Source organism: Cajanus cajan, chromosome 6, assembly GCF_000230855.2.
Source record: "Cajanus cajan strain Asha chromosome 6, NIPB_CcT2T_4, whole genome shotgun sequence".
NCBI classification, from domain to species: Eukaryota; Viridiplantae; Streptophyta; class Magnoliopsida; order Fabales; family Fabaceae; genus Cajanus; species Cajanus cajan.
In genome coordinates this window covers 5,418,366-5,435,217 of record NC_138522.1, presented here as the reverse complement: position 1 = coordinate 5,435,217, position 16,852 = coordinate 5,418,366, and the positions used below count along the sequence as shown (strand labels likewise).

The 16,852-nt window shown below is 33.2% G+C and overlaps 1 protein-coding gene across 2 annotated transcripts; it reads right to left on the bottom strand.

Annotated features, from left to right (window-relative positions):
* Positions 1-878: 878 nt before the first annotated feature.
* On the bottom strand, positions 879-7,927 carry LOC109793231 (nuclear transcription factor Y subunit C-1). 2 transcript variants are annotated; one of them, XM_029270314.2, is made up of 3 exons: positions 7,114-7,927; positions 1,543-1,595; positions 879-1,113 (listed from the first exon to the last, which is right to left on the bottom strand). In XM_029270314.2, exons 1-3 carry the CDS (start codon positions 7,785-7,787, stop codon positions 1,106-1,108), a joined length of 735 nt encoding a protein of 244 aa, XP_029126147.1. In that variant the 5' UTR covers positions 7,788-7,927; the 3' UTR covers positions 879-1,105. The 2 variants fall into 2 exon arrangements, with proteins under 2 accessions (XP_029126147.1, XP_020208285.1); XM_020352696.3 differs by lacking the exon at positions 1,543-1,595.
* Between the last annotated feature and the right edge of the window lie 8,925 nt (positions 7,928-16,852).

Here is a 16,852-nt window from a genome sequence, read left to right as displayed (position 1 = left end):
ATTAAACATAAAACTTTAATTTTATTGAACAAACCCGACTTATATATTCAAAACCTAATCTAATTTGGCCTATTCACATCCTAATTCACAAGTTAAAAATAATTTATTTAAGTTAATTTGTTGAAAAAAATTTATATTAGTTTTGCTGGAAAAAATATTTTTAATTTATACATAAATTAATTTTTATTATTATCTTTTCTTATAAATATTTATAAGAAATTTATTAAAATAGAGCTTAATCAATCTCAACCAATGTTATTTAACAAATATTGTCACGACTTGTCTTGTTCACTGTAGATGAACCATCCGTATTCAATTAGTATCATGTTTTATTTATCTTGTTTTTGGACTAAAGGATAATTCGAATAATATGACAATAATTTTTTTTGAGCTTTCAACCTCAATTGAGTATGTATGATTGTTTTAAATTTCTCACCATGAAACTTCAAATTCCTTGAAGAGATAAAAATAATAGTTAAAATTATCAAAGACTAGACATATTAAATGACTCTTGCCCTTTCTTTTTGCTCTTCCCAAATGGATTCAAACAAGCTACATCTCGAAAAATCAGTAGTAATGGACACATGCATTTTTACTCAACATTGGATATCACCTTACAACTAGAAATTCAAGCTGTATATTTCTTTTCCAATTAAATAGCATCTAATCAGTGTTTAATTCAGAAAAAACTGATGATTATAAAAATTGTAATTAAGGATGAAAATAAAAAGAAAAAAAAATCGATTTACCCAATCATGTAGATAGAAAAGACTGCCAGGTGTATTAGATACCGGATATCAAATATTATGAATGGAAGCACATAGTCGGGTATAGGGTAGGTGTCATGGGATTCTTATGAGGATAAACAGACTATTAGCTGATGATAAACATGTTTCACACAGAAGGATCGTTGTTTAGTTTTAAAATTTTGTACATAAATAGTTAAATCAAGCTGTTGTTCATCGAGTTAACAGGTTCGAAGTGTCATCCCGTAAAAATTTAGTTAACAAAACCATTTCTAAATTGCAAGCAATCAAAATTCCAAACAACATCGCAGAAGTCCAGCATCTTTATAACACCTGACATCCCATCTTCTGCATTATTGTCACTCAGCTACACAGAACAAAAAGGAAACCACAGGAGACATCAGAAACATTTCCATAGATTAGAGAATACAGATTAAAAATAAAACTAACATTCAAATAAAAACATATTTCAGAGGGGAATAAAATAAGTAGCTACTTATTATACTTGCTATAATCATAAAATAATATTTTCTATCGGCAATTGTAAACAGGGCAATGGTCAATGGGCTACTATAACATCACTTCTGCATTGAAGCATAGGTGTAGAACTGCTGGCTAACAACTCTAAATCTCATGCGGAACAGGTCAATAATTTTGGGATGTTACATCTAAATTTTTACATTACCCGGTATGTTTGGGGGCTGAAATTAGTGTGGGATGGAGTAGAGGGGGAGGGAAGTGAGGTGATTTAAAAAATAGAAAAAAAGAAATCCATGGTGGAAGTAAGGAAAATTACTACGTGAGGCAAATTGTTGGGTGGGTTCCATGCCAAATTTCTCACCTCCAAAACTGCACGGATTTGAACAAATTAGTAGGCTTAAAATTTTAATGACAAAAATATCCTCATTGAGGACCCTTTTGTGTCACCATAATCAATTATGGTAGAATCTTAATTTATTATCGTGGCATGTTATTTCCGTACAAGAGATCACCATAATTAATTATGATAGAATCATAATCCATTATGTGTCATATTAGAAATGTAGCAAAACCACATAATCCATTATGCAATTGGCATAGTTGATTATGTGACCATGGTAAAAATGCATGTTGAATATAATATAGCATAATCGATTATGCCAACTAGCACAATCAATTATTCTATTAAATTATATTAAAAATAAATAAAATCTAAATACTGTACATAAAAATAAAAATAAAAAGACAAAGGGTAAAAGGGTAAGTGTTTAAATTATTTATTTTTACATAAACTTTTAACTATATAAAATACAATTTTAAAATACCAATTTCCCTCTATTTCCATCTAATTTCATCTCAACGAACAACTACAATTTTTACTCTATTTCCTACCTATTTTTCATTAAATTATTTCTCACTTATTTCCTCCCTTTTCCTTCAATTATTTCCTCTCCCTACATGTGCTAATGACAAAATTAGAGATTTATATGTAAATGATCTATCTTGGTACATAATACACGACAAATTTATGGCAATACATGGTCCATGTAGCTGACCTCACCCACCTAATGAAAAGAGAAATCTGACTTGTAGAACAATTTGTACAATATCATTTTTTGTGTCTATCTCTCTTCATCACATTATTTATTACATTTACTAATGGAGAGAAATAGACACAAAAAATGTTGTACAAATTGTTTATGAATTGTTGTAGGTATATCCAAGAGTGTTGAAATCGATTCACCTAAGATCACGAGGGAGGTGAAAACTCATAAATTGAATTGTAAGATCTTACCTTCCTACCTAAAATACTTGTATATAATACACGTGTAAAAAATAACATAGATAAAGAAAATGACCTATAAGTCACAACATTAAACAACTTATATTAAAAATTCATAATCAAGATAAATCAAAATTTCATAACATAATAGAATTAACATTCATAATTTTATATATATATATATATATATATATATATATATATATATATATATATATATATTACTATTATTTAGCTTATTATAATGTGTTATGTTTTACATAATTTATTATATTTTTATTACAATTATTATTATATTTATTATTATTACTTGGTTTTTTTTACTACATTATATGCTATGCTTATTTAAAAAGCACTTAAAGAGAGAAGCTAAATTTAACTCAAAATAGAGGCCCTAACAAACAAACAAAAAAGAAAAAACACTCAAAACATCGAACCTATTGGTCCAATTTTCCTAATCCCATTCCTTTCTTAACTTTAAGCCTCAGTGTCATCATGCATAATGCAACTCACCATTGTCTCCCATCTTAGAAGATTTGACTACAAATATGAAGAGTAAAATGTAGCTTACGACAACACAGAACCACGCGGCTATGGAGGCTCCTATTGGTGACGCAGGTTGGTGGTGGCAGTGCAGATTCAATTAGTTGTTGTGACTTCTATGGTAAGAACTTCGAGATAACCACACCAAAAAGTTAGTTGTTGTAGTTGGAGAGAACAAGGTCTTATAATCCTCACCAGAATCTTATAGTTCCAATGTGAGACTCAAGTACCATCAATACCATGTGTTGGAAAGCCGCCTTAGTTGTGGGCTCTTTGAGTGCTACCTTAATTGCAGTTTTAAGGGTTGTGGTTTATCTAACATCGACTAGAGATATGACATAAATAGAGCTTATAAAGTTTGTAAGCTTACAAGTCAAATTTGTGGCGTTAAATTAGGTCCTATGTCCAAATTCAAAAACCTTGCGATTAGATCCTAACATCCCACCACGCTCCGAAGCCTTGAACACCACCCGGGTTGGCTGTGCACTAACTCTTTGACTAGTCTCGGAGGCATCACTGCTCACGCCTTATTTTACAACTGAGATACATGGTGAAAAGCTCTAAATACCAATTGATAAAACCTTGGGAGATCCACACCACAAAAGTTAGTTGTAGTGGGAAAATCCAAGGTCTTATAAACTCCACACTAGAATCTCATATTTTGAATGAGAGACTCACGCCCTGTACCTTGCAATTGGACCCTAAAATAATACATGTGCTAATGAGTAATAAAATATTTTGAACTTAAAGTAGTAATGGATGCAATGTTGCAAAGGGCATAAGTTAGTGTTACATAAGATGAATGGCATTGATACCATCTTAAGAATGTGGGTTTAGGTGCTAACTAAATCTTACAAAATGGACTTGTAAAGTAAGGATTATTTTTCACTCATATACATTATTATAGTCATATCATTAGCCAATATGAAATCTCCAACACACCTCTCATGTTGAAGGCTGAACATCTCAAGCGTGAAGTTTGTAAAATTAAACATTTACAGGTGGTCTAATAGTGTGATCTAATAACAGGTGACATAACAAGCAAAAATTGTTGTTAGAGTCATCTGGTAGTATGGCTAAAATAGAGTATATAAGTGAGGGAAATCCTTACTTTAGAGTTAGACTCAAACTCACATTCTTAAGATACCATCTTAAGATTGTGGGATTAGACTTAACCCAACTCAACAAAATTGGCTTGTAAAGTAAGAACAGCTCCTCACTTATACACTTTATTTTAGTCATATACCAGTCAATGAGGGATTTCTAACAACATTAACATAGCAACATGATATAAGTTGAAGCCATATCTACAAGATCATTCAGGTAGGTAGAAATGTCAATTGATAGGAATGATATAAAGCTAAGAAAACAAACCCATCAATTCAGCCCTAAAAGAGTTATGAATGTGCTATACGTCCTTCATGTATAAGAAATTTGAAGACTAGTGGTATGGCCAAAATAAAGTACATAAGTGACAGAAATCCTTACTTTAGAGTTAGGCTCAAACCCACATTCTTAAGATACCATCTTAAGATTGTAGGATTAAACTTAACTCAATTCTATAAAATCAACTTGTAAAGTAAGGACTACTCCCCATTTATATACTTTAGTTTAGCCATATACTAGTCTATGTGGGATTTCTAACAACATTAACATAGAAATATGATTTAAGTTGAAGCCATATCTACAACATTGTGTGGAAAGGTAGAAATGCCAATTGAAATGATTGATATAAAGCATAGCTATCAAGCGGCCGGAGCAAAGTGGAGTAGCTCAGTGCCACTACAAAAAACTTGATGCAGAGCATTTTAGTGAAGCGGCCGGTGTGAGTGCAAAAGTGGTAGAGCAAGGTGGTGCGATCATGGGGTTGGGCAGTAGGTTTTCCATTACTTCTTCTGGCTCCTATATATATATAAATTAGAATAGCGATCATCCCACTATCTACAATCTCACTTTTCCGGTTGGCCACTCTTCTCCACTATCCAAGATTAACATCTATGGTATAAAGCTCAGAAAACAAATCCATCAATTGAGCCCTAAAAGAGTTAGGAATGTGCTACACATCTTTTCTGTATATGAACTTTTAAAACTTCACACCCCCTGCCCCCAAAAAAGAAGGCTAAAGAAAGAACAGAAACATTCAAGTCAATCCAGTTACTTGAATTTCAAGGGCAGAGAAGAAATGACATATTTCTGGTTTGTTAGTTTCTAATTTTCAACAAATGTTGGGGCAAACTGTACCTATATAATCATCCAAACCAATATGCAACAAAAATATTATCTTAACAGCCTGGCGAATCAAGAAAACTAATTAATGACTTGAGCTCCAACTCCAACAACTTGGCAAGGTAAAGCACATTAAATGAAATGACAGCTTAAGCAACAATATCAGAAGCAATCAAGCAACACTATTGGCATAAAATGCGCAAAAAAAACAAAGTGTGTGATATTCACCATCCCAAATTTTTTCAGAAAACATAATTAGTATCTGTTAACAATCCAAACAATTTTCATTTGTATATCTATATTTAAAGTCCAAGAGACACATTCTTTCATTGTATCACCAGATTTGGGCCTGTAGGAATAAAAGCATGAAATATCTAATTATCTTTACTTATGAAACATAGTTATTAAAATTGGACCATATATCAATTTGATTGAGGCATTTGGGTCAATAGGACACTAGTTATGCAAATTTAATAATCAAGTATATATTTAAAATATACATATTAAAGAATATATGATTAAAAAATATGAAAGTTTGTTTTCTAATAGGCTGTGAGTATAAGCCACATTCTGATTAAATATTTGATCAACTTCGAAGATATCTTAAATTAACAATCATTTCGTGAACATGGACCACTTTTATTTTGGAATTCAACCAGACCTAGGCCCAAAGGAAAGATAGCAAAGAGACTAAACGTGGAGTACAAACTCCCAGGACATCAATTAATAACAAATGACTAATATGAAGAGGGGGACTTTCAGAAATCACAAGATTATTCCCCTTATAACAAGCCATATTAGCCAAACTATCAGCACACTTCCTTGCTTCCCTATATACATGTTTAACACTAGCTTGCCGATCCAAAGACTGAAGATATGGGACTGCTTGAAACAGTCTCCCACCATGCACACTTCCTGCAGTCTCACCCTTTATACTTTTCACCACAGTCAACAAATCCAGATGAAGTTCCAGCGCTCTCATGCCTATATTCATAGACACTTGAAGTCCTTCATAGACTCTCCACAACTCTACAACAAATGCAGCTAAAAGCTTCCCAAAACCACATAACCATCTACCATTTTCATCCTGAATAATGCCCCCAAAACCAGCAACATCCCTTCACTTCCACCTCCTTCTCCCCTAACCAAACCATCAGTATTAAAAGTCAGAACTGACAGACAATAGCTTTATTCCTCTGCTCCAAGCAACCACTAACAACACTAGAAACATTGCATGAATTCCAACACGACTTGATAACATCCCAAGGTTTATTAAGATGCACGAAGCGAGCATTGTGTAATTGTTCATTCCTCCATCTCCATAAAAAATAACAAACAGACCAAGAACTGATATCATCACACCCCAACTGATTTTCTTTTTTCTTTGGATAAAGACTACATGTGTGTTTGGTTCGGCATTCTATACACACGTTGCAACAAATTTTCACGTCCAAATGTCATAGTTACACAAAAGCTACAAGGAGTTGCTTCCACTTGAATCACAAAATCCAACCCAAACTTACCCTACACGCATCCTCTACTAGAGACAATCCTTTTCAATTCGGGTAGTGGTCAACAATCCTATTCAAATCGAGTAGGAACGCAATGAGCGGCAAAACTCTTCCTCAGGCTCAGAGAATTTATGGCCCTAAGTGTTTATAATAAAATTCCTTCCCGATGCAAATCAAATTCTCAAGAGAAAGCGACTTTTAAGAGGTTACCTCAGGCAAGGCAACAACATGAAATGGTACATAATATATGTAAAATTGCAATTGGAGAGAATGAATATAACAGAAGCAAGGTCTGAGTGAGTGAGTGAGTGAGTGAGTGAGTTACCTCTGGCCATCGAGATTACCCTGGGCGGGGCCGGTGGCGTAGGAGGCGTCTTCGGCGGCGGACTGCCAGACGGACTGCCAGGCCTGGGAGGGGGGCTGGACGTAGACGCCGGTGGCGGGATCGACGGCGGGGCGGCCGATCATCATGCCGGCGGGCTGGCCAATGGGAGGGTAGTAGTAGGGGACGCCGCTGGCGGTGGCGCCGACGAGGGCGGCGTCGTCCTTGATCTCGTCGCGGGGGACGATGTCGACGAGGAAGTCGAAGATGTCGGTGCGGGTGATGGCGGCGGCGATGTCGTTCTTCTGGAGAGTGCGGCGCTTGTTCTCCTCGGCGTGGAGCCAGGAGCGGATGGTGAGCTCGAGGATGAAGAGCTCGCAGGCCTTGGCGAAGAGGATGGGAGCCTCGGCGGAGATCATGCGGACGTCCTCGTCGGCCTTCATGATCTTCTTGATGCGGGCGAGGGGGAGCTGGTGGTTCTTGAAGTCGTTAACGTGCTCGATCTCTTGCCTCTGGTAGGACCAGAACATCTGCAGCTGCTGCTGCTGCTGCTGCAGGAGGTGCTGGAAGGGTGGAGCCCCTCCTGCTCCTGGGTACGCCCCACCCGATTGCCCTTGCCCTTGACCTTGACCTCCTTGCTGCTGCTGCTGCTGCTGCTGCTGCTGGTTGTTCTCCATTCCCCCAATTCTCAATCCTCAATCCTCAATCCTCAATCCTGATGCATACCAATTGCATTCAATCATGGATAAGGTAACCTACCACTGCAACGGAACGGAACAACCCTTCCTGCTTTTTCTTTTTTCCTTTTTTTTTCGAATTTAAATAATATTATCTTACGTTACGATATAAATTATTTATTGTCAATTTAAAATATGATAGTTTAATTAATTAATTAATTTAGTCTTTTTAGCTTTACTCTGTCTAGGGGCATTGATGGGTCCATCCCCTTCTGTTCTACTTGAATACAATTGGCTTTTGTTAGAAAAACCAAATCGCTTTCGTTCCGGTCATTTGGCTTCATCTCGATGTTTTTTTGCTCTTGCATTGCATGTGATCTCAACTTGACGTTTTGTCACTTTGTGTATGTAATTTACAACTTTGCATCATACATTTACTATTTTTCTTTCAAAATAAACTATTCATTTTGTAATCCTTAGTTATATAATTTTATTTCAATACTTTATTTTTTTAAGCTTATACATAGTTTAAATTGTGAATTATATGACGTAAAAAGGTTGAATTGTACCTTTATTCGTTAAAATATTATAATTTTATTTATTTATTTTTTTAAAAAAATTCATAATTATTATAAATTCACCTTACATATATATTAGAGTTTATTTTAGTTGTTTATATTTAAAGTATATATCTAGATATTTTAAATATAAATCTTTCACTATGAGATAATTTCGTTGTTAGTAGTTGTAATTTGTAGGTGTAATGATCATAATGAATTAATATAAATTTTAATAATTATAACCATCATATATTTTAGAAATTAAAAATATAAAACTATACTTAATAAAAACATATATGATATATGATTTTAAATAAATATTTAAAGTTTGACTTACTCTATTATTTAATAAAAAAGATAAATTTAGACTTTAAAAAATATTTATTTAAAAAAGTTGAATTCAAATTTATAAAAAAAACTGGTAAGTCTAATAAATTAATTTTATCTATATAATATAATAAAAAATTAATATATAAATTAAATTATAAATTATATAAATAAATAAATAAATATTCATAATAAAAATTAAATCATTAATATTTTTTTTAATTTAACTACACTTAAATATTTTATGTTTCTTAAAAAAATATATTGTTATGGATTATAATCCTCGTCGAGTCACTTAAAATTTATACTTTCTTTGGTGTAAAAAAATTATACTTTCTTTCACAAAAAAAAAAAAATTTAATATCTCAACGTGAGATCACTAGTCCATATTAATATCACGAGTTGTTATGTTACTACCGAAATATCATCATTAATATTAGCATTAAAGTCAACTAACGGCTAACTAATACTTAATTAATAGTTAGTAATAAAATTACATAATTTAAACTTATAAAAAATAAAAAATATAATTTAGTTTAATACTTTAACAACACATAAGATTTATTCTAATAATGAACACAAATATAAGGGCTTTTTTTGCCATTATAAATTTAAAAAAAATTAAAATTGCTAAAATAAATTAATAAAAAAAATAATTTACCAAAATAAATACTTTTTGCCATGTCAAATAGGAGAGAGAAACACATGCATATACGTGGAAACACAAAAGATGAGGCAATGAATGGAAAACGTCAAGGGCATTGACGTTTTGTGAGAAGCCATATTGAATAGAAAACGTCAAGGGCATTAACGTTTTGTGTAGAATGCATAATGAATGGAAAACGTCAAGGGCATTGACATTTTGTGTAGAAGGCATAATGAATGGAAAATGTCAAGGGCATTGACATTTTGTGTACAACCCTTTCACTGCCCAGACATTTTGTGAACATGAGCTTCTCGTCTTCTTGGTTGACATTTTGTTATGTGTCCCATCCAATCCGTAAAAAACAACAAGTCCGTGAATGTGATGTCCCTTCCACGTGAATGTAAAGCCTCATCGTTTCTGTGGTTACGCGTGAAGGTAAAGTAATTACGTTTGACTATCCGTGAAGCTTGTCAGTAGAAGTTTTAATATATATAGATGAAGGAGTTGTTCTCTTCATTCCATATTCCTCAAGTCTTCGACCGATATTTTCATTCAGCAACTCTTATATGCGTTCTCATATCTTTATCTCTTGATTCTGCATATTTCTACTTTCATTTACAAAATGTCTTTCATTTGCTTACTATATTATAATGGTAGTAGAATTAACAATGATCAAGGTTGCATTTTTACAGGTGACACGAAAACAATTCATGTAAATCATGGATTGGATTTTGAATCTTTAAAGAAAAAAATTCATGCCAAATTGAAATTGCATCGTAACCAAATTGTTTCTAGCATCACTTGTAGATATTTACAATCTTTGAATCCCATTTTTTATCTAGCTGGAGAAATTGCAGACGATGAAGATGTTGCATGCATGCTTGATGGTTTTGAAGGGAAAAGTTATATGACTATGGTAGAATTATATATTGATGTTGATATTGTTGACACATCTTCTTTTTCTTTACAAGATTTAACTACAACAGAAGAAGCACATCAACCTCTAGTGTTAACACATTCAAATGTAATGAGTAGTTACTATCAGTTTGAGCAAAGAATTTCGCCACTAATAAATCATCTTGATTCAAACGTTGATTTTGCAACAAACTTAAGTGACGATGATGATATCAATGTTGAACAAGTTGATATGATAACTCATCAGACGAAGGTAACATTGAGCCTCTAAGAATAAACGAATCAGGTAATTACAAATTTTTTGTACTGTCATTTTAATTTTGTCATATTTATTATTGATATTATGGTTGGTGTCACCGTGTAGGTCCATCACAAACTCCATTTTAGAGCAATACTCCACATTATAGTTACATTGATTGGTCTCATTCGGATCAAGAGATGTGGTATGGTGGGTTAGACATTCCCAATTCTAAGTGTGTTGGGGATGAGTTATATGTTGGACTACGTTTTCATACGAAAGTTGATGTCCAAATGGCTGTTAAACACTACTCTATGAATGCTCACCAGACATTTGTAGTTGTTGAGTCTGGATTGAAGATTTTGTCTATCCGATGTCTTAATAGTAATAAAGGTTGCCCTTGGAAACTAAGGGCTATTATGTCGACTAAGTACAATAACAAGTGTGACACCCTTACTACCCCAACACATATATTGTAACAATGTAAATATACTAAATAAAATTTTCAACATTGGTAAAAGGGTTCACATAAAACCTTCATAATTGTTCTTCAATATCTAAAATAAAACTTGGCAAGTAAAAGTTAAGAGTTTACAAATTGTTTTCAAAAGAAAAGGTACAACTCCAAATACATATAAAAATTTATATCCTAGAATCCTCTGCCCCGTTGTCACAATACCAGAGCACACCCATAATTCAATTGTTGGCATTCTAGATGTCACTCAAAGCCGGATCTTCCTCACCTAAAATATCCATAAATTATACGGTGAGAAAAGAAAACATCTATATGTAAAGCACATACAAACACACCACAATGTAATCTCATCATAACTCATTACATAATGAAATATTTACAATCATTTCTACATATCATAATTCTATCAATGATGCATTAACTTCACATCACAATTTCACAATTACACCAATCCACCACAAATCTTACAATCAACACTATGTCAATGGTCACGCCACCTCAAGGTCGTGTCACTCTAGACATAAGTGATACGTATTAATTGCCTCAGTCATCCCACATTATGCCAGGGGCACGCCATTCCTATAGCATTACTTACCTAGGGTCGTCTCATCCCTGGTCATATGTGTGAGGAACCACAATCACAATCATCACAAATCTTACAATTAACATTATGCCAACGGTCACGCCATCTCAAGGTCGTGCCACTCTAGACATAAGTGATACGTGTTAATTTCCTCACTCATCCCACACTGTGCCAAGGGCACGCCATCCTTGTAGCATCACTTACCTAGGGTCGTCTCATCCCTGGTCATATGTGTAAGGAACCACAATCACATCACAATCACAATCATCACAAATCTTAAAATTAACACTATGTCAACGGTCACGCCATCTCAAGGTCGTGCCACTCTAGACATAAGTGATACATGTTAATTGTCTCACTCATCCCACACTATGCTAGGGGCACGCCATCCCTAAAACATCACTTACCCAGGGTCGTCTCATCTCTGGTCATATGTGTGAGGAACCAAAATCATATCACATCAACATCTCATTTCATATCAACATACTCACGTCATGTTATCAATTCAATATTAAAACAATAGATATAATGTATACATTTGTACGAAGGCAGCACACCATATTCCTACTACAACAAAATTTAGTATTACCGACAATTATTTAATGACAATAAATTAATTGCCTCTATTTTATTATTTAATAAAAATATTAATGACTATTATATAATAGTCATTAAAAAGGTATTTACATCACATCAAAATTTACTATTAGCGACAATTATTTCCTAGAAAAAACTTAAGTCCCACATCGACTAGAAATAAAATAATTAAAGAGTATATAAGTGAATGATAACTCTCACCTTACAAGTATGTTTTATAAGGTTGAGTTAGGCCATAAATTACTATTCTAAGTTGGTATTTAAGAGATAAGATAATTAAAAAAATTAAAGAATATATACTTAGAAGATAACCTTCATCTTCTAAGTCCCACATCAATTAGAAATAAGGTAACTAAAAAGTATTTGTACTCATCTTACAAGTCCTACATCGACTAGAAATAAGATAATTAAATAATATTATAAATCTTTTCTTAAACTTTTAGCAGCAATTTTAAATGCCAGTAACAAATGACACAAAAAGTTATACATTTTTCCCGACCATTATGTACCAACATATAGAATAATTGCCGGTAAATGTTTTAGCGACACTGCATACAATAGCTAATGTGTGAAATGCCGGTAAAAGATTTTGTAGCAATTTTTATTACCACTAAAAGTCATATTAAATGCCACTAAAAGTCCATTTCATTGTAGTGTCCATATCTAGATCATCAATTTTACCAAATAATGTAACAATAATATTTATAGATTAATATAAAACCTAATAGAATCATCAATTTAGTAGAATCTTAACTCAAATAGTAAAACCCCCAATTTTTCCCAAAATCTAACTCATAAGCACTTTTCTACAATTTCGTTCTCTCTCCTAGATCATCATTTTTACAAATTAATATATATTCATAATCCTAAATACATACAGAATCTCATAATACCATTAATTCTCCAAACATAAACAATTATAAAATTATTAAAAATTCCATAGGAACTCTTCTCCGCCCACTCCCTCATGTAACTCTACACATAAATCTCCCATTTTCCCCCTACCTCGATAAGCAGAAACTAGAGCAGGATTTAGTTGGTCTCCTCCTCTAGGTCCCCCTCGGTCTTTAGAGAATGTAGAAGGAAAAGAAGTCAGAACTGAAAGGTGTGCTTTTTGGGAGTGCTAGAAAGCTCTATTTATAGGCATCAAGAGTAGCTAGAACGACCCGTTCTGGACTCTTCGCTATATGTAAAATTTCACATCCAGAACGGCTCGTTCTAAAACCAGAATGGTTCGTTCTGGGGTTACATTTTAACCCATAACGACCATGTTTGGAATAACTCGTTCTTAAACCAGAACGGCCCGTTCCCAATTAGGGTTACAAGCTTTTTTGGTAATTTGAAACGCTCCGTTCTAGTTGGGAACGCCCTGTTCCAGTTGGGAACGCACCATTCTCAACAAAGATTTGTAGGAAATTTTAGTAGTTTGGAACGGCCCATTCCAATTTGGGAAGGGCTCGTTCCAGTTTGGGAATAACCCGTTCTGGACTACTAAATCACCCTTATTGGGCTTTGGCATTCGTACAATCTATGAAAATCGGGCTGTTACAACAAGTGGGTGATAAAGAAATGGGGTGGACGACACATATGAATTAATGCAATGTTGTCTCGAGATCACAACAAATTGGATTCCGAATTCATTTGCTCTTGCATATTAGGTAACTTTATCTATACATACTCTTTAAATATTTAAAAATAAAGGTTATTTTCATGATAACTATTAGTAGTATGCTTAACATTTCATTTCAGGAATGGTCAGGGAAGATGTTTTCGTGTCAATTTCATTAATTCAAGAAAGAATAAGTGAACAATTTAATTAAAAGGTTTCGTACAGAGAGACCTGGAAAGCAAAACAAAAAGCTATTTCAAGAGTTTTTGGTGATTGGGAAGATTCATACGACCTTTTACCAAGGTGGTTGGATATGATGCTAGAATGTGTCCTGGGTCTGCTTATAGACTTGAGACAATAGATTATGTATCCAATAATGTCGTTGACGCACATTTTTGCAAGTTTCACCGTGTGTTTTGGACATTCAAACCTGCTTGCGATGCATTCAACTATACAAAACTCATCATACAAATTAATGGAACATTCTTATGTGGGAAATATCGCGGTGCCCTACTAATCGGTACAACACAAGATGACAACGCTCATGTTTTACCAATTGCTTTTGTTGTAGTTGAAGGTGAAACATTAAGTGATTGGTCATGGTTCTTGTCAAACATTCATCGATATGTGACTACAAAGCAAGGCATTTGTTTAAAATTAGATTGACACCAAAGCATTAAATCAGTTGTGGCAAATCAAAATAATGATTGTAAACCACCTTATGGCTATCATGTGTATTGTATTCGTCACATTGCAAGCAATTTCAACCACCGGTGTAAAAATGTCAAACTCAAAGAAGAGTTGATTCACATGAGTATAATATTATTTCCTTCTTATATTGTATGTTTTTCATAGTGCATAATATGTTATGCTATTACATAATGTTGATATTTGTGGTAAAATTTGGACAAGCTACACAACTTGCAAACATAATTTTTTTAGGAGGCTTGAACAATTTCATGAAATAAGCCCAGAAATTCATCGATGGATTGATGGTATTTCGTTAGAAAAATTTGTCGATGTCCTCCTGGAAAAAAAATATAGTTTATTTTATATGTTCAACTTAATATAAAACACAAATATAAACAATCAAAATAATTAATTATAAAACATATATTGTTATATATGACTTACCACATAACCTTGTTTTGTAGTAATGCGCCCAATCTAACGTCTGGTGTGTCTTTTATACCACACCATGTACTCTGAACTACTACTTAAACGTAGTAGTACAAGCTTCTTGCGTCCAAACATGATTTGACCTTGATTCCCACTCGTGTACAAAGACATCTTTGCCACGTAGAGTTAGATCATGCAAATTATCTGGTTGACGTGGAGGATGAGGAATGTGTTGTACCATACCAAACTGGCGCATCACACAGTCAACATGGTGATACTCAATTATATGAAAATCTATTAATTACATTACCACCCTCCAAATATTTGTGTTCTCTACACAATATGGTGGTAGAGAATGAAAATATTGAAGGTATGGTTGTCAAACAAACTGCATACAAAAAATACAATAAGTCATAAATTAAAACTAATTTCAAGATATTTACTTTAAAATAGTAAACCCTAGAAACTGTCAACTTATATCTTTATCTTTCATCTTATCTAACGCATCTCGAATCTGAATAAGAGTTCTTTGCGTCACCTGTAAGGCACTATTCCACTTGAAAATATTAAAATTTAACAAATTAATTAAAAATACTTATCTATTGTTAAATCTAATATTAAATAAGATAATTTAATTTAAAATATTACCTTACACCTAAAGGAACGCCAACAATATTTAGTGGTGCAGTTACCGGTGCAAAATATGACATTCGATACCATGCCCACAATTGTAGTAAAACACATGCCTCACTAATTTCTTTATTGTCATAATTAGTGGCAATGCACAGCTCTCTATATAAATGAGCAAGCAATGCTGATCCCCAACTAAGTTGGCCACATTGCTCTAAATCTATTAACATGACCAAATATCGCGTAGGTACTAGAGTTGAAGACTTGTTAGAGAAAAGCATACCCCCAAGCAACCGAAAAATATAAGCTCAGGCATATCATTCCAATTGTTGCACGCTGTGCGCATGCATGGACACATAAAAAAAATGTTGATCAACCCAACTCATCTTTAACCTTCCTCCTTTAATTGCAGTTGGTGGTGGTGTAATTCCAAACAAGTCTTTAATAAGTGAAACTCATCTATATGTTGAACAACATATAATTGGGTCACCATGTACCTTAAGACCAAGTATAACTGAAACATCTTCCAATGTAATTGTACACTCTCCAAATGTTATGTGGAAAGTATGTGTTTCAGGTCTCCACCGCTCAACTAATCCTGAAATTAACTAGTGGTCAATACGAAAGTATGACATTTCTACCACTCTCAGCATCCCTGCTCGTGCAAGATAAGGTCTAACTTCATCAGGAATTGACCCATCTCGATAACCACTTTTGCTAGCTCTTCTAATACGAAGAACTCTATCAAGCTCACCATTCCAAATGTGCTCAGAGACATGAATTGATTACATAGTCAGCAAGGATTCATTAATGGGTCTCGGATTAACTTTTTTACAAGGCACTATAAAATTTTATAAAATCAAGAAACACACGCATAAAATTGAAATAATAAATATTTAAGCCCATAAAATAATCAATTAAACCCTAAACAAAATATTCTTATTCCCTAAACAAAATAATCTCACACTACTACATCAAAATTAATATTATTAATAAACATTACATTTTAAACATAACAATTTAAATTTTATTACTGCATCACAATTATAAATTTAAAATCATATCAATTTAAATTTTATTACTTCACCCTAAACTATAAAATAAAAATTATTTTAACATCTACAAAATTTCTTTATTTAGTACTGTAACATTTATTTATTACATTCCCAATTGTGTAACATAGGTGAGTCCATTTTAATTTCATGTGCTTGTAAGTCCAATACATAAACTATTAATAGTTACCATATTAAAATAAATTATAATTAAATATATAAATTTAAACCTTAACCAAGGGAGAAACTACTAATAGTTCACATATAATAAATTTTAATCATCAACATATTTTTCACATATAAATATTTATAAC

What these genes read in the sequence shown, in the direction of transcription:
- LOC109793231 (XM_029270314.2), bottom strand. Translation starts at nt 7,787, where the DNA reads ATGGAGAACAACCAGCAGCAGCAGCAGCAGCAGCAGCAGCAAGGAGGT. An exon ending in GGTAATCTCGATGGCCAGAG is followed by an intron (nt 1,596 to 7,113) that starts GTAACTCACTCA and finishes AAATCCGTGCAG; the next exon opens with TTTTGGAGGTGAGAAATTTG.